Raw genomic sequence first — 27,059 nt, forward strand, 5'->3', positions numbered from 1 at the left:
CAAATGCATATAAATTACATGTTCTCTTTACTGTCAAATTATATTATAAATAACAAACAAGTGAAAAACAGAAGTATTTTACAGGAGATGCGATTTGTAAGATACGTTTTGCCTCTACTGCCATGTACATGGAAGAATTACGCGCAATTACGCAAAGGAGTTAATCTTCATACAGTCGACAGAACGTCGATATCAGTACAAGCGCCAGCTCGATCGTCTCGCAAACGAGATCACGTGACACATTAGTCTTGCGCCAAAACATAATGTAACATAGGTACGCAGCACGTCGGAATAAATGAAATTGCAATTGATTGACATCGACAATCTGAGTTAACTGAATTCTCGGTTAATCACCGTTGCTTTTCAAGTTACAGCCCCGTGCGGTAACAGAAGAGATTTAACTGAGAGGGAGGGGGATGGATCTGAAGATGATGTCGTAAAGTACCCAGAAAGGGTAGGCAGATGTGCATCGACTACCTGCACAGCAAGACACGGTCGACTGATACGACCGGTCCAAATTGTCAAGCAACGGGGCATATCACGAATACTCTTTGGAGATAGTCTGAGGAAGAAACGCAGCACGGTACTTGCACACATCACAATCGCGCGTATGATACTCACCAGGAATACTTGCTGTAGGTAATGCACCCCGTTGTCGGGGTGCGCTTGCGCTGTCGCGGTGGAACTCACCCCGAGTACGACATGCGGACATTTAGATGTTGGGTGAAGGTCAACACCAGGTGGCCCATCGGGAATTTTGGTATCCATTGTTTGGTATCCACGAGTCTCGTCCCAAGTCTTAAAACAATCTTTATGCGCCGGGAAGGAGAGGGAGGAGCAAGGGGATGTTGGTCGTATAAAATGTTGCTATGATCTCGCTATGAAAACTTATAATAGATCACGCGGACTTACAGATCGAAAAGCATCTGCGGATCGGAACGTGTCCCCGACGGCAGCGGCCGCGACAAGTCGCCGACGAAGATCTAAGTTACGTTCCTGTCGCTTTTTCGGATTTTGAGTGACTCTGACGTAAGATGCGCTTCACGCAAGAACAAGCTACGGTCAACTTTCGCGCGCACTCTCGCTGGCAAATTCGGATTGTATTCAGTTATACTGAAAAAGAGATATTAATTTTAATAAATATTTGTTTGAATAGTTCTAAATAGATATTTATTAAATATAAACATATGTTTATTTGACACCAAGATTATTAATTTTTAACTTTAATCGTTTTTCTATTAATTAAATATTTATTGGAAGTAAATAATTTACATATTAAAAAAATACGTATTAAAATTTAAGATCTGTTTTTTATTCTTGCACTCTCTGAATTAGTGCACACGTTGCAATAAATTGAAGTGAAACAAATATACGTTTGTTTTACGTTCAGAGCGTGTGTTTTAGTTCAGAGCGTCCAAGAATAAAAAAAATAGATCTTTAGTAAATTTTTTTTAGTATATAATACAGAGAATAAATATCAATGAAGTGGTATTAAAAAGGTATAAAAAGATGTTTTATGAGCATTACATATAGATAAAATGTGTGTGTGTGATTCTTCAACATTTCTCTTCTTCTTCAATAATGTTTCATCTTCTAAGATTCAATATCATGTTTTGAAAGCAACTCAAACCTCTTGCTTTCATCTTTGGAAAGGATTTCCATTCTCTATTGAGACTTTTTTAATGCAAATTCACATTGATGACAAATATAGTTCGTCAAGTTTCTCTTCGATTTGTTTTATTTCTAGCACAATAGTTTTTATATGATTCAACTGCAAGGACGAAGCAAAATGCTCGTCGATGCAAGTCGATAAAGCTTGAAATAGTATGTATATTTTGCATAATATATAACATGAATAACAGTAGGAATAGGAAAGGATATCCAGCATATATTAATTCAAAAACATCCAACCGAAATTGTGTCAATAGGTCACACGTGGGAACTCTATATGGGACATTCAGGAGCTACTACAGGGGCATGCCAACTATGTGTTTATCCTGCTTAAAATTTTGATACCGTTTAAAATACAATCATATTGTTCTTTGTTAACTAAAAAAATTCTGTTTATTAAAAATGTATAATTTCTATACATTAATTGCATAAATATAATAATAAATGTAATTAAGTGTGATTAAAATCAAATTATATTTTGAAATAAATAAACAATATCAAGCAATAACAAATTTTTCCAAGCTGCTTCATGATACATATTACTTGTAGATATTATTAATCATGTGTAAATAGGCATTAAGAAAATAGTATGAAAACGAAGAAAAATGGAGAACGATGTCCGAGATATCAAATTAACGTAACTGAGTTTTCGGTTCAAGTCATAAATAGTTACGATTCATTGGGTTAGTCAAGAAAGCCAGGTATAGGAACTAGGAGCATCTGTGACATCGAGCTGCGAGATCCAGCGAGATCGCGCACGATGAGGTTTCCTCCTAACCACCCCGTCCGAGTGATGGGATCGATGCGGTTGCCGTGACAACGGAACCGTCAGAGAGGCCAAATCGCGTGCGGATGACGGCTGCTGCTGGCGAGCAGGCGGGCGGGCAAACGGGGGTATCAGCGGCGCGCACGACGATGCAGTGGCGACGTCGCCGCCGTTGAGAGCTCGCGTACGGCTCTCGGAGACGATCTCGTTATACTGCCTTGTCCGCTGGCCGGACCAATCCCTCTTCCCCGAGGCAGCGGGTACTGCGCGTTCGCATTTGCACGACGCTGTTCCGGGACGACGAGCGACCGCGCCATGCGGCGGCGGTGTCGGGCTCGTCGCACCAGGACACCGACACGTACGGAGCGCGGCGTCAGGACAACAAGAGGATGCCCGACGGCCCCGAGACGAGACGGCCGCATCCGGACGAGATGTCGGCCAAAGTTCTGCTGCTACGACGATGGAGCGAAATGCCGCGGCACCTTCAATTTAATCCCCACATCCTCACCGGCTACAGACCGCTCATGACCATCCGCCAGTGCCTCGGTAGCCTTTTCTACATCCACAACGAGACTGTCAACATCCTGACGCATGGTGAGACGGAAATTTGTCGCGATTACACATTTTGCGATTATAAACACAATGCGATTAGAATGAAAAGCTTATTTTTTTCTCTTAATGTACTATGCAATTTTCGTCCTGTAATTTTTTTCCTGTTTCGCATGACGCGAATCCTTTCAGAGTTGCTGCGATTGATAGAGTGTATACCAAAGTTACATAAATCTCAAGAAAGATGATATTTTAATTTATTAACTGTTGTAATTATAATATAAAGAATTTTATTTTTTTAAGTATTTTTGAATTTTTAATTCTGGAATAAGTTAGTAAGTGCTTTGAAATTAGATGCTTAAAAACATGAAAGAAAATTATTCGTTGCAATAAAATTTTTGCCTTCAAAAAATGGGACATTATTCGTTGAACTTCTTAACGAGCTTAATGTTAATAAAGTACGCGAGGAAAATTTTTGTATTCAGAAGAGATTTTCTCTCTTTTTTATAACATGTTTAAACAAATAATAAATAATTATCTTATCATATGAAAGTATCATCTGATAGTGGATTCTTAAATGTAGCTTAATTGGATTAATTCCAAATTTGAATTAAAATTGACTTTTTCGCTATTTTGATGAAAAGAAAGAGAGAGAAGAAGAGATGACATGCTGCAAAATAAAATAAAATAAATCAAATGCAAAATTCTTTGAAACTCCGCGAAACAAAATTGAATTCTGAAATAGTAGCTATCATTATTCTTCACGCGATCAACTGTATTCCGTTCAAAGAATACGCAGTTACATCACGTAAAAGATTTGCCATTCTCGTGATTGGATTAACTCGAAAAGTAGATTAAGTCCCTTAAGGGTTTTAAAGTCAAGGTGCATATTATCAAGGTCAACTTCCGTGAAAATATCGTGCTCAACGAAGACGCATTGCAGGGTAACGAACGATCGATGAAAGCGAACCCATATGATATTCCTTCTCTGTTAAAGCTGATTCATTGATAAATTTCTAATTGTATCGAATGTCAATTAAATATATTCTAAACATCCGCGATAAAACATTAAAACGATAAAACATTACGAACGCATTTGAAATTGCAATCCTTTTATAGCGAGATTAGACAGCTCTTCTTTCTGTCGCTCCTTAAAATTAAACAAATTATCCTTAATTATATTTTTTTTCCTTCAAAGGAGAAACTAAGAGAGTCATTCAAATGTTCTGTTTTTGATGAATCATCCCGTATATAAATCTTATGTATCGACTAGTGCACATGTGCGTGAAATAAAATCTTAGTAGGTCAGAACTATCCATGTAGGTGAAAGAGATTAATATACTTGAAATTGTTTTTTCAGAAAATTGAACTAGTATGTTATGAATCTCTCTACACCTGTCAATTTTTCCCGTTAATGTTTCTCAGTTAATTATCAATATAATAGTAATCAGATAGTTACTTCTGAGATAGAAAATAATTCAAAAATTAAGAAACTTGTTAAGAAATTAAAGTTTGTTCCTGAACGAACAATACACTTCTGTAATGGAAATTATCAATATTTTCTTTAGAAATTATAAAAGATATAATTCTTAAACTTCTCGGAGATCAAAGAGTTCATAAAAATAGATTCTCATAGCTCAAGATATATCATCAATTTTCTAACATCAAAGAACTTCATCTCAAAATACATTTATTCGAAAGCATCCTGTACGAGCGATCGTGTGTGCTTATAGGATTTGCTATCCTGTACATGTTGGTGACTGTACCACATCTACTTCCATGGAATACAAAAGGGACACTCGTGGGAGTTCTTTCCTGGTGCCATTTTATCGGTGCTGTTAGTCCGTGGATTGGATCCTTCCTATATCATCTCTTCATGAACGTAAACTACGACGAAGTTCTCTATAGAACACTGCTAAAAGTTGACATGATTGGCATATGGCTGTGCCAGAGTTTCGGTGTGTGATCTATTTGTAAAGGCTAATATACAATGTATTTTTTGTTTCTTGATTTTTACTTTTTACTTGCCTCTTACTCAATTTCTTCATTTTCTGTTACCTGAGATAAAAATTCATGGATTTCGCAAAAAAGACAAGAAACGTAAAAAGAAATTGTCGATAAGACAATTCCGTCATAAAGAAGGAAAAAGGTTTGAGGAAAAGCAAGAAACAGGAAGCAAAGAATACACTAGGCTTTAATAAAAACTTTTCCGAAAAAGCTGAAAAAATATATGTATGACTAGAGCTCAAATTTATAAGATTTTATTTTACAAATAACTTTTCATATTTCAAATGGATCTTACAAATTATTTTTTGATTGATTTCTACTTCAAATGAAGAAAGTTTTAAATAAGAAAATGACTACGAGAACAGTTCGTATAGTAACAAATAGATCCTTTTCTATTTCACGCACAAATATTTCAGGAGCTATACCGATGATGGCAGCCGCTGTTCATTGCCTTGCGGATAATGTCTGGTATTGCTGCATTTTTATTTATTGCTCTCTTAGTATGTGGGGACTTTTAAAGGTATTTTTAGCTTGCATCTAATTTAATGACGCTTTGTGGCGATAAAACATTTTAAACATTAATGTGATTCATAGGCAATGACTGCTAAATCACCCTGGGAAAGGCGTTTATGTTTTGCTCCTCCTTTCTTGATGAGAATGTTAATCATGATGTTGAGATGTTTTGGTATTGGTGGCGGATCACCCGAGGCTCTTATTCATATAATATTACAGGTACATTTTGAATATGATTTCAGATAGCCGCGTGTACTAAATATTAGAGATAATGCTGATGTAGGAATAAATTCCAGGATCTCATAGCTGTGATAGGTGCAACCATTGGCGCTCTTCGCATTCCAGAGAAATGGATTCCCGGCCGATTGGATTTAGTGCTGAATTCCCATAATGTGATGCATGTAATGGTCGTCCTAGCGGTATGTTCTATGCATGCCGCAACTTTAAAGGATCTCGCCTGGATGTCTGATCCGTCTACGTGCAATAAAACAAGCTCTCTTCCTTCGGATCGCGAAGAATTGTGATTGAATCATGAAGAACGCGACGGCTTGCTGCAGTCTGTGATAAATCGAGCCTATAACAACTGGCGATTAGTCGAGCGTTTCGACATTTGGAGACCAGAAAGTGCTGAATTCTATAATATAAATTTAAGGATATTGAAAAAAAAATATATATATATACATATTATATATATTACACAGAGTTTATATAATACAGAGTTATTTAATTTATGTAATTATTGCGGGACGGTTTAGGTACAATCATGAGTACAAAATATGTACGGTTACTTATCATATCGAATGCTTAACAATAATGGGATATTTGTGGAGTTTTCCTGCAAATACATAAATAAGCAAGGTAAAATTGGAAATTGACGGGTATGATGCGAGAAAGAAGTAATATTTATTTTGTTAAAAGACGTAAATATTTTATTTTACAATTTACTTTTGATAATATAATTGGAATATTTCTTTCCAACACTTTTGATACAGTTTTGTATCAAAAGAGTATAATCTTTCTTATTGAGAAGATGTTATTTAAAAGATACTGATGCAATTTGTTTACATTTTACAGATTTTAAATTCTTTTCTATCTTAAATTTTTTTTAACACGAATATTATTTTGACCTTTTATGATTAAATTATTCATTGAAGAAATCCGACAATTAAATAAAAAAAAAAAAATCTCTTCTCTTGTAAAAGAGAAAAAACATAACATAAAAATTCAAATATTAAGAATGAATTTTATGCAAAATTATATTTGCCACTTTTCCTTACAATTCGCTTATTCTTTATATGATTACCTGAAGAAATATAAATCTATATTGAAAAAAGTTAGGAATTTACTAGAGTCAATTGTATATACTTTATTAACATATGTGAGAGAAAGTATTAAAGATGATCTGGAAAGCAATAGAAGCACAATACGATGTGCAATAACTTAAAATGCGGCAGTCTTCACAGGTCCGTATTCGAAAGCCGAAATATCATATTTAATAGCGTAAATAATATATAATTCATGTTAAGTACAGAAATGAAAAAAAAATTAAAAGTTGTTTCAAATTTACAGCTATTTTACTAAATTAATCAAACATTAATTACATTGAGAATAAATTACATTGAGAATAAATTAATTTTTCGAGAGAGAGAATTCGAAAACATGAGCTTTTAATGAGATTTTTTTAATTGATTTATTTCTTGAATTGGAACGATAAAAACTTGTGATCATATCAGACTACATTTGAAATAAAATTTTAGAAACGGTTTAAATATACGGAAAAATTATATTCGAGTAAGGTTATAAATTTTCGGACTGTATAGACTTTGATCAGAGATATCCAACAATATACATATTCTGAACGTCCATTTCTTTAAATCAGTTACGCTTTATAATATATTCAGAGATGAAATTATTTCAATATATTAGTGGATGCTGGTTCAATTCCATTATAGTAAGATAATTCGTTGTTCAGGTGATACTGAACCGATAATAAAATTATTCTAAAGGTTCTCAGCTAATTCTATTTCACCATTCAGAAATAGGAAAAATAGAAATGTAAATTTCAATTTAGATGAGTAATTCATATTATAATATATAGCAAATTGATATACACAGTAAAAATCAGTTACAAATTTACAATTTTATGTAAAGATTATTATTATAGTAGCAAAAAAGAGCAATTGATAGTAATACAGAGTACGAACATATATCACATGTCCCGCAAGAGTTGATATGTTATATTTTGTACTACACAAGTGTAAATCGTTATATATTCTCATTGCATAAATAAGATCATATAATATTTCAGTGCTTGCTATTTTTTATTACATATAATTATACAAAATTATATACACAATTTAAAAAATTTACATAAATTTTATTCAATTAACATACTTTTTAAACTTAAGTATAGCTGAGCAATAATTAATTGATAAACAAAACTATGTAATTACATTCTTCAGTGCATACTTTGTTAAGTTCTGAAGTATGCAACTCATTGCGATGTAAGGCACTATAATCTAGTGCTTAAATAATTATATTAGATCTATATAAATAAGTTATACACTTTTATGATTGGAAGTGTTTATCGTCGTATTAATTCTTTAAGAATAGTTGTGATTTGCAGGTTGTATAATGTACAATAGGAAACTGTTATAATAGAATACAATGCGTGATACAAGATAAATAAAATATCTTGAAAAATATGTATACGTACTTAATATAATTCAAAGAAAAGTACACTTAATTATAATTACATATTCATCTTTGTTTTCGGTTTTATAACATACTGAGAATTCACTACATTCACTATTTTTCTTCTGTAAGAATAATTCGATAATTGTACTCTCATGATTCATATGATTTGTTTGTTGTCAGTTCATTACTATAATGGGACTTCGCTCTCCTGAGTGTAACTCTTTACCCTGCTGAATTTAAGAGGTGGATATCTACCACCAATCGGCGACGCCCTGAATTCTCTTACAGATGGTTCTTTTAGACAAATCTTCGCTTCCTGTCCATTTTTATATTTTGTGAAAATACTGTAGCTGATCCATTTCAATTGCGAGTTTACTCTTCTATGGTGATTCTGTATTTCAAATTCCTACGATTACATGTATGGGAAAATGTATTATGTAACTGATTTTTGATACATAATATTCAATTTCAGATATATTTATTACTTACAATATGAAACGTTTGTTCACCACTATCATGCACCGGTTCTCTTTTTTTCCTTCTGTAGAAATTGATTCCTTTAGTTTCTTGTCTTTTCAATACAAGTGTCACATAATTATCATGTAATCGAAAATGACCAATTAGAACTGATGGGTTGCGTGGTATGCGATTTCGTAAGGAATTTACACAGATTTGAGCTTCCTCAGTCGAAGTCAACATTAAAACTCTTCCTTCGGGAAAAAATCTAAGTGCAAGAAAAATATTGTGAAAAATTTTTCACTTTGGATGTCATAACATGGTAGCAAGAAAATAGAATATCTTTGCAAATATTACAATAATGTTTTTGTACCTCAGGTACCGGAAATATTCAACGAGATGCCATGGTCTGTAAAAACGGTCTTGGAAATTATTTTCTCCATCGCGTATGTAACTTGTTTTATTTATGTAACATCCGTTGTATCTTAATCTAGGCCGTTGCAAGTACATATCCCTCCATGATTTGTATTTCGGTTCGCAAGTACCACAGTTTACACCCCATACCCTATTGAAAACAATTCCAATTTAACAACCAATAATCACGCTAATATCTTTCAATATTTACCTAACGCACGCAAGTCGCCAAATCTCCGTGTCTCGTGCAGATATGTAAAATCCGCGACATACTCTTGAAAACATTTCTAATGATCGAAAATCTAATTCAGAAGACACAACCCATCTCAGAATGTAAAGCACTATCTCCATAGGTAATGCAGAGATATGTGTTGTCTGAAATACATAAAGGAAATATCGAATATAAAATACACAGCACATTCAATTACAACTCTGTATAAATATATCGTACATTTAAAATTACAACACAAACTATTACAACAGAAATGTTAAAAATAATATACTTACACTTTGTTCGAATTTTGGGAAACATACACATTGATTGCGATTTACAATTTTAGACAATTTCAAAAATAAATCAGTTTCTTCTTCATCAACTTCATTATGATTTTCGCTGTCGTTGGTACTTGAAAAATCATTGTCTAGTAGTGTATCACAACAATCATCAGCATCGAATCTGTCTCTTGCTTTTGCTTTTGTTGATTCATACAAACGCACTTCAATATCAGGAACTAATTGTACCGCACGCTTATAAAACTGAATTGCCTCATAAAACTTTCTGCTTTGTTCATGTTCAATACCTTTAAGAAATAAATTCTTTGCCTGAAACAAGAAATATTTTTATAGAAACATTATAAAAGTTCAAAATTTATTTCAATGATAATTACTATACCTTGCTTTCGATAGAAGCTTCATCATTTGCGATCTCAATGTTAGGCTGATTTGGTGAATATGTCTTTGATGTATCACGCTTAGGTGATATCGTTAACTCACGTTGCCATTGTTCCCTGAAAGATGTTAAGGTATCTTCAATGTTTGTTCCTTCTTGCAAAGAAGACGCCTCCTGATCATCGCCTTCATCCGTATCATTGCTAGATTCACTGCAGTGGTTCTGTCAATGCATAAAGTAAATAGATGCTAAATGTTCAATTATATGAATTTTATTATATTAATACAAATTTAATACAGTTCTTATAGAACATAATCTTTATGTAGGTTAATTGTTTGAAATATTATTAAGTACAACATCAAACAGTACATATATTATAGGTATTATATAATAAAACGTTTTCTGAACAGAAAGAATTAATAACACAAATATATATCTATATAAAATAATTTTAATCTACATTTATCCAAGATAGATCTAAGATATATTTACGTAAAATTAATAATATTATACAAATAAAATTTTCGAAAGATATAAAAAGCAAATGTCAATATTTGTAATTATAAGAAATGCAACATGAAGGTTTCATAAAGAAAATTTTCATTTCTTAAAATAAAAGGTAAAAAAATTCGAAAACTAATTATATGTTCTGGTACTAAATTAAGAAATTTGTAAATAGCGTGGTCAATCAACTTGATTTCGGAGAGACTCATTCGACGAAATGACGCAACATATTGCGGAATGGGGTATCTGGCTGTCCGGTCAGAGGTTAGCCCGCCACCAATTACTCCGGCATTCGATTATGTGCCTGCCTCGCGACGACAGTGATGGACAATTACGTTCTCACGTACCATTTTTTCTTCCTATTCAATCCCGACGGTTTTCTTCCCTCAGCGCATGTACTCTCGGTCGGAAAAGCGCACGACACAGCGAAAGCACAATTTCGCCAATAGTACCGCCGCCATGGTTCTCGCCTTTCTGCGTTTCTCACCAATCTCACCAAGGAAGGCGAAGGTCATTGCGCGACCGACGTGCGTACAGTTCGATGCGACTTCGACTTCGATATGTAAATACATAATTGTCCTTGTGTCATATGGGTCATAAGTATGTACCGCTGCAATTCATAATTAATCATTGCGCTCATAGCAAAAGTTGTTTATTATAAAAATGACATTCGCTGAATTCTAAAACCTACTTTATATCTTATATATTTTTGCCAATATAGATTAATTTTATCTCGCTATTTACTCTCTATCGCTTTTCTAATTCTTAGAACTAGGAAAAGATAAATAAGATAAATTGTTAAGTCAAGTTGTTAATCTGTTGATGAAAATGAATTTTAATTTCAGCAAGTGGGCGTCTAAAAGATTTCTCGTAATTTTCTTTTATATTTATAAATAATTCTTTTTTATTTAAGTATTTAATTAAGTATTTAAGTATTTTTATTTAAATAATATTCCTTTTTTATTGAAATATTTAATTTTCTAAGTATGTATTGAATGAAAAGAAATTTTATTGCATAACATTTTAAGAAAATTACATTTTCTTTTCATTTTCTTCCAAAGAATCTTTATTAGTCAAAATCTTTATCCAAACATGTAAATTAATTTTAGAATTTTTCAAAATTTCTCAATGATTTTATAATTTTGAAAAAAATTTTCCAAATTTTTTATACAACTTTTGGAACACTTTTCAAAAGTGCCGAAAAAGTTTACATACTTTTTTCTAGTCTTCATATATGTGAACTCTAAAAGAATCTAAGATTTCTTATTCTATAATTTCTAATGAAATCTTATAAAATCTAAACAAATTAAAAATATTTTTTCACAAATAGAATATAGAATAAGAAATCTTAGAAATCTTAATTAGAATATTTTAAAATTTACATATATAAAATATTCAAAGAAAAGATTTTCTCAATATTTCAATGTTCCACCAATTCATATAAAAATTTCGAGAAAAATTTTCATCAGAGTGAATGCGAAATTTTCATCAGATTTCATCATTCATATAAAATTAATCTACATTGGCAAAAATAGATATAAAGTAGATTTTAAAATTCAATAAATGTCATTTTTATGATAAACAATTGTGTCACCATCGATATATCGAGCCAACGATAATAATGATATTGTTTTGAAAAGGTGCAATTCGTTAATTTTTTCTCAAAAAGATTGTGTACAATAAGAGAGCGAGATCTGTATTTAAGTACTGTATGTACAGTACCCTCCTAGTCGAATGTCAGCCACGTGACACGTACGCATCCGAAGTAACTTATCCCCATCTCCCTCCCTTTCGCAAAACGCGCGGGAACGCGATAGAAATGGGTCACGAGAACGCAGCGGTATTCAAAGGATCCGATTCGCGACGACCGAAAGCGGCGAGACGCAGCTGGTGAACAGTGAACCTGCCACCTGTACATGTAACTTATACATACATACGTGTGTTAACACCGGTGGGGTACATGACCCCACCTCCAACGCGAATCAGGGACTATCACTACCTACCTACCTATTCAGGAGATCATCTTCTCGAGTAAAAGGCGAGTACTGAACGAGCGTGGGCACAGACAGCATCATGCGCTTGGTGAGTACGAAACCATTCATTCATTGATCAGCTTTCCCGCTTAGTGAACTTTCCTTTGATTTTCTCTTCTTTTTTTTTGTTTCTTCCGTAACATCTGCATTGATTTCTTCTCTATGATATAAGAAGATGTGTCCTTTTTTTTTCTTTAACATCATGTTTTTGCTGTTCTCTTCGCGGTGGTGGATTACGTATTCTCGTGCCAAGTGACAGTGATTCGAATAATGTCAATCTCGTTGAGTGCGAAGTGATTGGATCGAGGTTTGAGAAATCTCAAGGGAAATTTTTATGTGGTGATGCAAATAATGTCGTGAAGTCTATATCAAACTACCCAGACAGCGCAAAGAGTTCAAAAAGAATTCAATTGTTATGTCATCAATTTAGAATTCATTTTCAGATACAAAAAGAATTCTTTTGACACGATTGAATTCTTTTTGTGCTATCTGGGCACCTATATATATATATATTATGGAACATGTCGGAATTATTCCGTTTTCTTTAGAAAACAATAGAAATCTAGGTAATAATTGAATAATTCCTATCGGAATCCATTCCAATCTTGTTCCATGATAGGCCCTGTATATTTTAGCATTAGAGACTGAAAATTGCCAATTGAAGATTAAAATTGATAAGAACGAAACAGATTAAAATTAAAATTTCAAATTCTAATCTTCAATTTGCAATTTCCATGCATAGTCTAATGTGATCTTAAAGTCTGTGTCACACTATGCATTGGAGACTGAGGATTATGAAGATTAGAGATCAAAATTCAACCAGGCAGATAATTTTAATCCATTTTGTTCTGATCGACTGGTTTCTAATCTTCACAATCATCGATCTAACTTACAATCATCGATCTTCAATGCGTAGTGCGACATGAGTTTAAAGCTCCTGTTTCCTCATCGCTGCTATCTCAGTTTGAGTGACGTTAGAAGCGAGAAAAAATTCTTGCAAAAGTTATATTTAAATAGAAATATTTTTTGATAAAGTAATATTTTTAATCAATATAAAAGATATTTTTAATGAATATAGAAAATTCTTTTTTTATTTTGGAGAAAAAGTAAATCATATTTATTTCTGTGTATTATTAATTTGACTATTTGTGATCTGTGAACATAGTTTATTCATTTTTAATTATGCATTATTCATTTCCAGATATGTTATTTATTAATTAACAAAAATAAAAGGGGGAGTTTTCGATATATTTTACAAGTTGGTTCTTATGGATCATAAGCGTTGTTTTGTTGAAACATATTTTTATTTTAATCCAATTTTGAAAATTTTTTATTATGTATTTTCTCGCTTCTGACGTCCAGTAAACAAGAATCTTAAAAAATGTGTGTAGCGAATAAGAAGTAATCGAATATTAGTAATCGAGATAGTCTCGACAGGTTTCAATTAAGATATCCTGACAAAAAAATTAATATACGTTAGATTTTATCTCATTTTTTTTTCGTTAAGCGAGACAAGCTGACTTAATAAAGTTGTCACACATGACAAAATTAAATGCTATCACTCAATGATAGCAGTCCTTCCGCAAGTAATTCTAATACGTGCTAAGTGCGTACACATTGATACTCAAATAGATACTTGAGTTTCTATCTGCGAAGAAACCCACGATGTGAGCATTTCACGGTGGCCACTTTCTTCTTCCATCATATGTTTCGCGACTTCCAGATTCGCTGTGTACATATTGTACGCGCTTTTCTATTTAACAGTTTTCGATAGCTGTTTATAATGAATCGTTTGTTTGGTTGGCCCGATTTTTCGCGCTATCGTATCGTATGTAATATATCCTGCAAATATTAATTTGTCACTTTCAATAAAAACGCGCTACTGTAGAAAGTTATCGATAGCAATTTATGATTCAATACGTAATGTCGATACCGTGTAATATGAAAAATAACATACTGTGAATATCAGCCGTCATATTTATAAATCAAATAAGAGAAACAATCCTATTTTTGATCAAAGTGGATGGTGATGCTTGGTTTATATGCATTTGCAAATATCTCCTTATACCTCGGCAGTCGAATTATAAGACGTGTCTGCACGAAATGAGATCCAATATCGCATATGAAAGTGTACAAAAATATTATATAGTACATTGTAATTATAGATGTCCTTGATATTTTCGTATACAATATTTTTTTAGAATAAGGCTTCAGATTCGATTCCCGATTGATATTTTTTGCAATCAGTTCTTTGCAATCTTTTAAGATGCTTATTATTATCATTAAATTTTTATTATTATTTTATTATTAAATTGGCGATCAATGTAATTTGAAGCTGGATATTCCAACTTCATTTTATGACTGCGTTTCAACTCCGACAAATTGATTCAGCACGCAGTTTATGTAATTGCAAAATGTATTTGCAAATTTGCATATAAATATTGTCAAACATGCGCTTTGATCTAAAATAAGATCGAAAAGAGGATCTCATGATTTATTCTTATCGACCCTTATTCTGTAACTTTTAATAACAATGTCAATACCATTACATTGTCGTTGCGTAGCTTTTTTATTATGTATAAAATCTGCGCAACGAGAATGCATCAATAATGATACTATCGTTAAGAGTTACAGAATAAGAGATCTCTAATTTTACTTATAATTATTTATATTTTTATTTATATTATTATTATTGCACAGTTATGTTGTACTTTTTAATATATTCAGAAATAATAATTAATTAAAAAATTGCTTTGCTTTTTTTCACCTACTTTTACACCTACTTTTCTATCAATGCTGTATATAAATATTAATAAATTAATATAAAAATATGTATTTTAGATTTAAAAAAAATATTGAAACATTAAAAATTAATATTTAATTTATTTGTTGAAAAACTAATATTTTCTATTTTGAAGTCTATAAAATACCTCAAACTTTAAAATCTTAAAGCATCAATCATTTTGCTTTTGGAAACAACTTTCGCTAATCAGATAAAAATTCGTGACAAACGCTAATAAACATTAATTTCATCTTCGTATTTTTAAGGCCATTCTATAACGGTACTGCTTTCGAGATTAACTCAAAAACGCAGAAACTAAATATAGTTATTTTATAGTCACTGATTCGAATAAAGAGGTTGAGTCTTCTCGCAGTCTCCGCAATTTATGTATCTGTCGGCGTCCACTTTACGGCAATTCACCGTAAAAGACTAGATTCATTACCAATCGTATAATTAATGAATCGACGTGCTTCGGTGCAAGTCTGGACCAGTGGATCAATTTCTACTTGCTCGCGAATCGTGCGAAGGCGAAACACGCGAAGCACACGTTGATGGATATGCACTTCTAACGACCCAGTTGTCATGTAGCACGGTCGCGTGTTGCGTTAATTAACAGAATTAGAGTTTCACGGGTAGATTGAAACTTAAGATCGACGTACGAGTCATTAGTTTGAAACGATCGAGATTGATCACTGCACCGTGAAAAAAAGTGAATATGTCGTATATATAAAAAAGAAAAGGCGAAGAGAAAAAGGTAGTGAAACCTTTCGAATTGAGAATATAGGCTCGTCACGGTATAAATGTACGATATATGGCTCTCTCTCTCTCTCCTCATATAAGTTCGATCAATGGACTAGGGGAAATATCGATAATATTGTAAACGCGTATACGTGAGAGTTCATTCGAAATCGGCACAGGGCGCGGCGAAGAAATGGAATCGATCTGAAACAATCTAATCGAATTGACTTGATGGATCGTAAAGGTTCGCGTTCAATTCTATAGAATTGTGTGAACGCACATGATTTTCTCCGAGTATATCTTGAATGATCAGTTTTTCCGGTTTTCTAATCAACGCGACGTATCGGTATAAAGTAGCTTCGAGGATCTCTTTCGCTTGAATAAATTATTTGAGATCTTTCATTTTAATACATGGTCATGCCGGAATACTTCTGGTCGATAGCGCACGAATTTCAAGAGAAAGTAATTATATCAGGGATTGATGACGTGGAGGGATGGGTGTGGATACCTGTGTCAGACAGTGAGTTCGATGACCGTCGAAAGCAGATGGCTTCTTTTCGAATCACGCGAGAAGAAAGTTTTCTTCTTCTCTTCCATCATTCTCCTTCCTTCATTTCGAAACGATACAACGATCCATTCTTGAAAAGATAAATCGGATAAAACGTATTACACGGTAGGCACTTCTTACCAGTTCTTATGAAACGGCAACCGACCATGCCGCCTAGAAGTGCATGGGACCTTCTAATCGAGAACGGCATGCACGTAATAGTAACGGTAGCCAGAGATTCCACCTGCATGGCCTCTTCTCTGAACGATGATTCCGGATGTTTCGTAAGACGCATCGATATCTGGCCGGATTCTGTTCAACTACGCCAGATATCTACGTGTGCCGTAAATCAATGGCTTCCTTAATAATCGCGAACGTACAGTTTCGCGGTCCGTTGAATCGACGATTTTTCGCGTCGAAAGTGGAAAGTCGCGCACCCACCGGCAGTCCTTTCGTTCAGATCGTAAATTCTTCATCGGCGTTCATCCCGCAATGCATAAGGTCATGTACGACGTCGAAACAATCACATTTAACTGCTCGAGGACACTCCCATGTTACGGATTTTTCACGCTTTCCTCCGCTGGTCGAGCGGATAACAGCTAATTCTATCTTCTATCCTGAACTTAACTTTCCAAGTCTGATTTTTTATCGGATCGCAAAAAGACTTGGTCTATCACGAGTATCATTATTGGGATTACGTGTATAAAGTATAATGACGTAGAATACTCGAGATTACCCTGGTGAAAATTTTTCTCAGAATTTTTCAGAATTTCTATATAATTTTATAACTTTCTCACACTTTTTATACGAATTATAACATTTTTCAAAAATACTCAGAAATATTCGGAAAGTTTACATCTTCTCTTAGAATTTTTTATACAAGTGAATTCTGAAATATTTTGAAATTTCTCATCCTATTAATTTGTAAAAAATATTTTTTAATTTTTTAGATTTTATAATATTTTATCAGAAATTATATTTACAAAAAAATCTTAGAAATCTTACGATATTTCATAATTAACATACATGAAAAATTCTGAGAAAAGATGTAAATTTTCTAATTCGTATAAAAATTATGAGAAAAATTTTCACCAGGACGAAAAATACTATGCAGAGAATAATTACGTGAATAATTAATTATATGTTTCAAGAATTATTCATCACAAACATTACATTTATTCAAAATATATTCTGAATTTTCTAGTATTTTAATCAAGATTATTACATTAAAACAAATTCAATTTGCTTATTATATGTCGTATTATATTCGTTATAAAGTAGTTTCTTCGCTTCAGTTTTATAATATTTTTCAAAAGAAAATAAATATTGCTTCTTTTGAACATGTAATAATAAGTTTTTTAAAATTTCTGATAAGTATATTTTAAGATTATTATCAAGAAAATATTTTTTGTTAAAGATAACCGTTACTTAAAAGGAAGAAAGTAAATTGAATAATCTTTTCTCAGCAATAGAATAATATTTTTCTGTGTACATCCTTTGTCTAGTAGACGATCTTTTAAGAACGGTCAAAGAGGAAAATAGTAGAGTTTCTACAATAATCTCAGAAAAGGAGATAGAAATCTCAGTAACAGGCTAACCAATTATCGACCTCGAACCAATTTAGATTGATGAATACTTCTGTACTTGGGCTAAAATAACTGTTTCTGTAGAGACGTGGTCCTTCGACGGAGACTCCAACTTTCACTCTGAGCGATATGATACGGCCTATCGCGCCGCGGTAATACATTTATTGCGTTCGTTTAATTGCATTCGAGCGCATTCAGTTTATCTTCTCTTGCCATGTCAGATTTATGAGTTACTCAACGCCAAGGACTCGTTGTATAATCGGTACATACTTGGTGACATCGCCGAGACACGCTTTCACGTTTCCCATTTCCGCGTTTCTGTATCTCGTAAATTCAAAATGTGGGAGATGAGATATCTCAGTAATCGTGATAAGCCAACGACGAGAGAACATGATTACATGTGAAAAAGTAAGTCAAAAATGAAATAGATTTTATCGATCGGTTGCGCAATTCTTGGGAAGTACAACTTCGGACACGGAAAATAGCGCTTTTCTGCTTGTTTTTACATGTATTGTTTCTGCTGAATATGATTGTCAGATGTGAAATCGTCAACTAAGATCAAAATTGATTAGGGTATATCTTCAGATCTAAATTAACTTCTCGGGTATCATAGATCTTGAGTATCATAGATCCATAAATCTAACAATTTTCCTTGCTTATTATAGGATGTCGTTTGTCCGAGTCTGAGATAAATAAATTTGTGTCGGAAATATAATGATGATAATCATGATAATTTAATGACAATATACTTAACTTTTCTTCAGATCTTTCAATCAAAACTTCGATGTAGTACAAGATTACATTATATTAGAAATCGATTCTTCTAAAAAAATTTTCAGGACTGTTATTACTTGTTGTAACATTGCAATTTCCAACATAGTATATCTTTGCAAATGACATTTAAACAGAATTCTGCCAGGAATCTGTTAAAAATTTATCATCAATGAGGCTATTAACAGTCTTGAGGAATCTTCTAATGACTATAATTTCTAATATGAGCACATTGAAAAAAAATTTAATAGCTATAATAGCTGCGAAATGTTGAGTGAAGTAATTCTAATCAAATATTCAGTTAATATAACCAAAAATAATTTTACTTTCTTAAATATTTAGTAAGTATTACCAAATGATTGATTATATCATTATATTTAGAAAATTATTTTTTGTTATATTAATCGAATATATATTATTTGGAATTATTTCACTTAATATTTAGTTATCAGTCTCTTTTTTTCAGTGTGTTAATTCAGTGCAAAATATGTTGCTTAACCAAAGATTCCTTTTTTTGATATTTTAGAAAAACCTCAAATTGAAGAATTCAAAATTAAAAGAATATTAGAAGTTTAAGAATATGTCGTATGCAATTTCTTTAAGAGCGTGAGAAGAGCTATTATCTTAAGCGCGAGGAAACGTTGTTATTTTGTATTACGTGCGCATATAATTAGTGCAAATTTACAAGCGCGCTTTTCCTGCGTTCGATATGTTCATAGGAAGTTTCGCAGTCGATGTTATACGGTGAGAAAAATGCGACCGGGCGTGTTGCCGCTCGGGCGATGTTGCGTCAAACCGATTCGTCGTAATCCAGCACAAAAGCCGAGGCTGCAGTCTGTAACTGACGGCAGTCTCTTAATGCCTGTCACGCCGCGGCAAGAGTACACCGAGGTAAAACAAGTTCACGAGCGTTGCGCATCCTCGACATACTGCCGAGTGAAAGTGCCGCCTGCTCTCGAGGTTTCTTCTTCCTCATCTTCTGACTACTTCCACCGCGCCAGCAGTTATTGCGAGCCGGATCAACGAGTTCTCTCACGCTGTTTCCCTACTCCGATCGCGCACGGCGTGAAAAGAAGCGTCTCTTCGATTAACGCGACAGGTTTCTTGATGTCCCCTTTGTCACGTGCTTTGTTTGATTCATTTGTAATAAATTTTGTTGAGCACGGAGGAACATGTTTGGTTGAATAATTGGAATTCTGATGGAAAATGAACGATCCAGAATTCTGGTTAAATCTATTAAATTTTTAGTTAACTCTACTAAAAAATTCTAGTAGATTTAACCAGAATTTCTGAATCGTTCATTTTCCACTCTAGAATTTCAGTTAATTCAATTAAACATTTTTTTCTGTGATTTTATTTTGAAACATTCATTGACTTTGAGACTTGTAGTGGAACGATATTAATTATATTTATATAAACTATAAACAAATTATATTGCTGAAATATCTAAAAATTTAGCAGATACAGATTGAAATTAATTATATTTTTAATAAAATTATTTTCAAATATAAATCTAATTGAATTTTTAATTTTTTGTGTATCGACTTCTAGTTTTTACTTTCGATCGACTTTCTACTTCGTGTTTTTCTTATTATTTAAAAAATTTTTAGAGCATTAATTTTACATCATTAAAATTGTTTTTTCCATGTATCTATAAGGCTCCGTTAATTGTAATTTATTATTGATTTATGTAATACACGACATAAGAATCCAATGATAATGACAAAGATACATGACAAAGTTAATTACATTGTTTGAAAATCGGTTATTTTTAATGACATTCTGAATGAAGTAGGACTTAATAGATGTCAAGATCTGGAAAATGATTATAATAATTGAGACTCGACTATCTCAATTTGATTATCATCGTGAATCAATTAACTTTACAATTATTAATGTTTGTTATTATGTATTTAATTGAATCTGTTCTGTTTATCAAACATTCAGTTGACATTCAGTTTCGCTAGCATGCTACTTAAAAACTATATCTAATAGAACGGAATTGGAACAACTTTTGATTCTTAATTAAACTTTCATCGACATTTTAATAACTCAAATATTATTTTAATTTTTATAGCACAGAATTTTAATCCAATGAGATGCATGGCTCGTCTCATTGGATAATGTTAATATAACGTGAAATCCGAGATTTCGTTTGCAATAGCTATCTTCTATCGCGCATTTGTGTTGTCAATTCAGCATTGCAGCTATTTTGTAGGCGGTGAAACTCGTGTTGTAGTCTCCGCAATGGAAAATGACGGGTCAGGAGTTCGCCATGCGAAAATGTCCGTAATCAAAGATTCACGATAGCCAAATATGAAATCCCGAGATCCTTTTAACAACTAGTTGTAGGACGGTCTCTCACGAGGATAACAGTCTTCCTACTCGTATGATAGTTTCTTTCCTAGCACATATATACATATTTATGTGGGTTTCAACTTTTTCGCCGTTGATTAATTAGCATTTCTGCAATTGCGTGCGGTGGGGAGTTACTTAACATGTATCTATAAATCCATCACGGTGACTGCCATGTGTCTAAGGTGGGGACTTCTCAAAGTCGGCGAGTTTCGAAAGTAAAACGTCAAAAGCACTCACGATATGAATCAGTTCTAGGTCGTTATTAAAAAATACGACATCTGTAAGTCCCTTGCGTTTGTATATACGACTTGGAAATTAATGGGAAACCGGATTAACACAGGGTATATGCTTGTAATATCGGGAGGATGCTGGTTACGAGTTTAGAAAGTTCCCAAAGTTGTCTAGCCGTTGGTATGCGTCGTACCACTTCGTCATTTTTACTGTCAATGCTCAGCAAGTTTATAGTCGCGGAGATGGGATATAATTCGGTGTGTATGCGATTCGAAGTGAACAAAAGGTCTTATGAACATTCTAATGATCTTACGCCTCCGCCGTGTTCACGCAATACATATACTCTCATTTCTAAAGAGATTACGAACAAGGGAACTTCTCGAAGTGTCAAATATTGATTCTAATGAAACTTTCTTTATAAGTTACGTGAACAGATGAATTTAAAAATAGTTGCGACTCAAAAACAGTTTCAAAGGATATAATCATCCCTTATATTCTCTAAGGCCGGAATCAGAGATTGAAAATTGAAATTTGACTAATAAGAACAAAAAAATTTTAGCTCTGTTTTGATTGGTCAAATTTTAATTTTTCAATTTTCAATTTCAATCTTCAATGCATAATCTGATTCTGGCCTAAAACTTTTATGCTCAAATGTCTTCACTTTCAGATAAGTTACGGATAACTTTATCCAGATATCTCCATTGTAATCTGGGAGATATCTCCTGAAGTTATCTAAAGGTAAAGAAATCGGGCATTAGAGTGAATTGTCACAAAGAGTGAAATCTCTCACCTTTAAAGATTAAAAATTGAATTATTCTTTTTCAAGATTTTCAAGAGTCTACTCGATTTCTGATTAAATCTATCAGAATTATAGTACATTTAATCAGGAAATTCTGAATGTTGGTTATTTTAACTAAAATTTTAGTAGATTTAATCAGAATTCTGGATCGTTCATTTTCCATCAGAATTCCAGTTAATTTAATCAAACCTTTTTCTCTGTGTACATTTATACAAAATATCTGTTTTTTATTCCTGCATTAGATGATTTTGTAGTAGATCTATCTTTCTCGCTTTCACCAAATATCAAACATATATCTATCTTACTTAAATTCCAAAAGTGTATACTAGTTCAGCCACAGAAAACAGATAAAGATTAAAATCAGAATTGGATTCATAAAGTTGTCTTGGAAGTCAAATTAATCATCCAGGCGAGATCGTACAAAAGAAAGAGTACAGGCTTGGGACAATTTTGCTGCGTCATAGCAGCAACGTTAAACGTGGCAGTTTCCCGTTTTATTATGTGTAAATTACGGGATGGTTTACAGGCGTTTAATAGACTTTCCCCTTCTGGGCAAAAGTACCAGCAGTTATAAGTGGGCATGTTGCGCGATGAATACGTAATTTGATAATTCTTCACGTTTACATCGTTGACCTCAACGTGTCGTTCCGTTGTTTCCTCCGGGTGTGGTAACTTTCTTTGAACAAATGTCAGAGGTACAGTTCTCGTGTAACATAATACAACGTTAGCGCTTAATTCTTTTTTTCTTTGTTTATGCACATTTAACGCTTAGAGCTGATAAATTTATTGAGGTATTTTCTCTGATTGACAGTTAGCAGGGAATTATGGTTGACAGTATTCTTGAATAAATTTTCTCCTTCTTCATCGTTTTACGACCCGACGGAATTTTCTCGACGCGCATGCGACGCATCATACTGAAGCTCCCACCGCGGCAATTTGACGAATTGGGGTGAAAGTTCAAAACCTGCAAATCGCTTCCTATAGATAGCTCGTGGCCTTTCCAGGGCGTAGTCGTTCGTGCTGTCTAGATGGATTACGTTGCAGATCCATTAGAATAAATTCTGCATAAAATCGACAGATCGTGCGATCCTTCGATTAAAATAGCATCCGAACACTGTTTTGATAATGAATGATCAAACATTATCATGATTATCCGACATTATTCGAAAAATCTCTTGTATTATTCATCGTCTATACGTGTCTTTATGGAAACGTGACTATTAAATGTAAAAGCATCATCAAAGGCAGTACTTTCCCAAATTGTCTGTTGATAACTACCTAAGATGGCGTGAAAATAATTATAGGCGTCAAAGTCAAGATGATTATTGTGAATAAATTGATAGATAGAAAAAATTTATCCGCTATATTATTCGCTATTCATTCTCCAAAAGACAGTATTGAACATAACGTAAAAACGAGTGTCCATCATTAACTTCAATTCTCACAAAACCTTAAAAACAAAAGGAGCATAGAGAAAATTTCTTGAGCACTTTCAATATATTTACTTTTACTTTCATATAATTTAATATCGTGAGAACGTGAAACGTCCCAAAGCTATATTAGTGCTAGATGTTACTCGTCAATACTAGTATGCAATAAAACTGATGATACTTTGAAAATTTTATGAGAGTTAAGATGAAGCACGTTCACGAAGAACTTGAGCGCTTTTTATGAATAGTCATCAACGCGCTGGATTTCGATTATTTACAGTAATATAACAAAGCTTTGAGGCATCCATCCGAGTTTCTCTCCACTTAAATATCAAAGTTTATTCCCAAGAGCCGCGCATATGCTCTATACACGTGCGTAATTAAAGATACGCGCTTCTAATTGCATTCGAGTACAACAGAAACATAATGGAATCCCCGCCGAGTTCTCGCGTTTATCGTTTCCTTCCTCTTCGGTACTCGTCTCTTTTACCTCTTAACTCATCGAATTACTATCCTAATGTGTGACAAGTAAAACTTTTACTTGTAAGATTAACTTTAATCTCGGTTTTATTTATTCTTTATCTTTTTCTTGTAAAAATTAGAAAAAGATAAACAAAAGCTAAACTGAGATTAAACTTAACATAAGATTAACCTTAATCTTGATAATCAATGTAAAATTAACTTTAATCTTGGTTAAATTTATTCTCCATCTTTTTCTAATTCTTATAATAGAATTAAAAAAAATAAATAATAAGTTAAATCGCGAAATTAAAATCAATCTTACGTTGCTGGAACCGAACTTAACAAAATTGACAAAATTCTAAAAATGTATTTTTTTTACTTAGTAATATTATAATATATATAATACATAATATTAAAAAAACTTTTATATAATTTGTAAAATAATAAGAAAAGCTTACTGCACCTGTTATATTCATTACTGTACACAATTTTCAATTTTCCAAGAATATATATGTATGCGTGTAAATTTAATTATGTATGCGCGTCTTTTCGGCAGATGTATACGTGTGTTCTCGCGTAATTACATAAAATATGCAAATCGCCGGTCTCGCTTGTACGGCTCGAAAGCCATAGATACGTGTTTACCATGTTTTTAGGAGGAGAAAATCGCCTACGGGCCGTTGTGAATCTTCCACTTCATAACGGGATTCACGGAGATAGACTGAGGCGGACAGAGACTTTAGCTTTCAATCTCTCTCGAATCAATACGGTGAAACCCAGTCATAAATGTTCATTTTTATGTCATCAAAATCTCGTCAATATCATCGCATTTAATCAATTCTGCTACTGGTTTATCTCTTCCCTAATGATGCATTTAACTTCGATAGTGATTGAAGAAATCGATCTATTAGCGACTTATAGAGGCAAATTTTGCTACAATAATTTAACATAATCGCACAATTAAAAAAGCATCGAGACTTAATAATTATTAATAAACGTCATCTACATAATACTGCATTGTCTCAATATTTTATTATAATGTTGCAGGTAGCCATAACAATTTTAGTAGCAGCAGCCTGCCTCAGTCTGGCTAGGTCTCAGAAATCTGAAACCTTGGCTAAGACTCTCGAAATTCCACCGCCTCCAGTAAAACTCGACAAAAACTTGAGGCAAGCGTTGCTGAAAGCGCTGACGGAACTAGAAGCTGAATCTGCGGAGCACCGAAAGGATGAAGACGAAAAAACGCTCATTATGACTATAGAAAAATCTTTCGATGAAGTGGTGAAGAAGAATCTAAATAAGAATATTGGCGTAATACCGAAAGGTTCCTTTTCATTCGATAATTTTCCAGGAGACGAGGAAACCCTCAATGAGGAAAAACTGCAAAATTCGAGCTTTCTCGAATCAAAGAGGTACGTTCCCTCGAGTTCGTCGGGGATGATAGAAAAGGCGAGTCACGACGACGCCAGAAGCTACCATGTGCAGAATGTGGGTCTGTCAGATAAAAGTACAACGCCTCGAACTGAATCTATACAGGATTCTTTAGAAATAAAGAAAATTTCCGCGAACTCGCCCACGATTAGCAAGATTGATAGTATCACGTTGAAACCGATTACGCAATTATCAGAGAGCTTGGCGCAAAGCGCCAGCAGCGGAATTACCAGCGCCAGTGCGCTAATCGCACCAAAACCGACCGCATCTAGTCCAACAGCTCCGCTTAGCAATGTTACTTCATCTTTTAGCGCTAATAAGGAAAAATCTAAGGCAGAGGAAGTGAAAATACTCCAAGCGCCTCTGGTAGCGGCCTTTACGGTGCAACAAGATGAACTTGGTATACCGAAGAGTGTTGTGCCAATTTACAGACAATCAGGCGATGGACAGGCTCTGACTCTTCAGGAACAGTTGGAGTTCAAGCAGAAATTACTGGAGCAACAGTTGGTGGAGTTGCAACAACAACAGATCCAACAAACGCAATTTCTCATCAGGCAACGTCAACTTTATGAACAGCAGTTGAGACAGAAGCAGCAGCAGCAACGACAGCAGCAGCAGCAGCAGCAACAGCAATTATATCTTCAAGAACAGGCTAGAATCAAACACTTGGAGGAACAGACTAAAATCAAACAATTGGAGGAGCAGCGTTTGAAACAGCTGGAGGAGCAAAGGATTTATCGTTTGCATCAGCACAATCAGTTTCCATTGCTGCAAAAACCGCACGTCTTCGAACAATCGAATGTATTGTCGCTTCAGCCACCTCTGGAACCTACCATTCATCTTCAACCGAGTTTATCTCTAGAAGTTCCCAGCATCGCGGCGCCTCCATTATTCCGCACGAACTATCAGGAGCAGTTACATTTCCAACAATTCCGTCAGCAACCTCAACCACAAGTCCAACTTCAACAATCACAGCCTCAACTTCAGCATCAGCAGCGACAGAATTTCGTTTCATTTTCTACCACGAGTGACTTCCAGCCACCCGTAGCATCGGCCACCAGATTTAACAGACAAGAGGCCTTTAATGCAGTCGGCAATTTTGGTTTTAATCTGGATAACAAGCAACCGCCTCCGTCGAGGAATGCGGTCAATTTCAACGTGATACCAAGGAATCCTAATACGTTCGTTTATAATCCTTATCTGCAGTTCAAGCAGATCCCAAGAGCGCAAACGCCCGCCAAGCAGATCCAGCGTTTGCTTTATCAGTCAGGAGTCGCTGGCGATTTAGGAAATGTACAGGGCCAAGGTAGCGAGGACCTCAACATCGTGTCTAAGGTACTAGCGCTGAATGTTGGCGCGTTGCCCACACACAACAAGAACTATCAATATATTACGAATAATCGCGGCAAATTGGGCAGCGCGTGA

The 27,059-nt window shown here is 33.9% G+C and overlaps 3 protein-coding genes across 3 annotated transcripts; 2 read left to right on the forward strand and 1 right to left on the reverse strand.

The window, feature by feature from the left end:
* Positions 1 to 2,826: 2,826 nt before the first annotated feature.
* LOC105619825 (progestin and adipoQ receptor family member 4) lies at positions 2,827 to 6,030 on the forward strand. Its single transcript, XM_012201342.1, has 5 exons — positions 2,827 to 3,031; positions 4,720 to 4,944; positions 5,410 to 5,513; positions 5,588 to 5,725; positions 5,803 to 6,030. Exons 1-5 carry the CDS (start codon positions 2,827 to 2,829, stop codon positions 6,028 to 6,030), a joined length of 900 nt encoding a protein of 299 aa, XP_012056732.1.
* Positions 6,031 to 8,390: 2,360 nt separating this feature from the next.
* LOC105619978 (F-box only protein 9) lies at positions 8,391 to 14,237 on the reverse strand. The gene is made up of 7 exons (XM_012201491.1): positions 14,136 to 14,237; positions 9,966 to 10,184; positions 9,581 to 9,895; positions 9,285 to 9,448; positions 9,033 to 9,224; positions 8,693 to 8,927; positions 8,391 to 8,609 (listed from the first exon to the last, which is right to left on the reverse strand). The coding sequence occupies exons 1-7, from the start codon at positions 14,235 to 14,237 to the stop codon at positions 8,391 to 8,393; spliced, it is 1,446 nt and encodes a 481-aa protein (XP_012056881.1).
* An 11,004-nt stretch (positions 14,238 to 25,241) lies between these two features.
* Positions 25,242 to 27,059, forward strand: LOC105619826 (putative mediator of RNA polymerase II transcription subunit 12). Its single transcript, XM_012201343.1, has one exon. It carries the CDS (start codon positions 25,242 to 25,244, stop codon positions 27,057 to 27,059), a length of 1,818 nt encoding a protein of 605 aa, XP_012056733.1.

The sequence above is a fragment of the Atta cephalotes genome, assembly GCF_000143395.1.
Source record: "Atta cephalotes unplaced genomic scaffold scaffold00023, whole genome shotgun sequence".
NCBI lineage: Eukaryota > Metazoa > Arthropoda > Insecta > Hymenoptera > Formicidae > Atta > Atta cephalotes.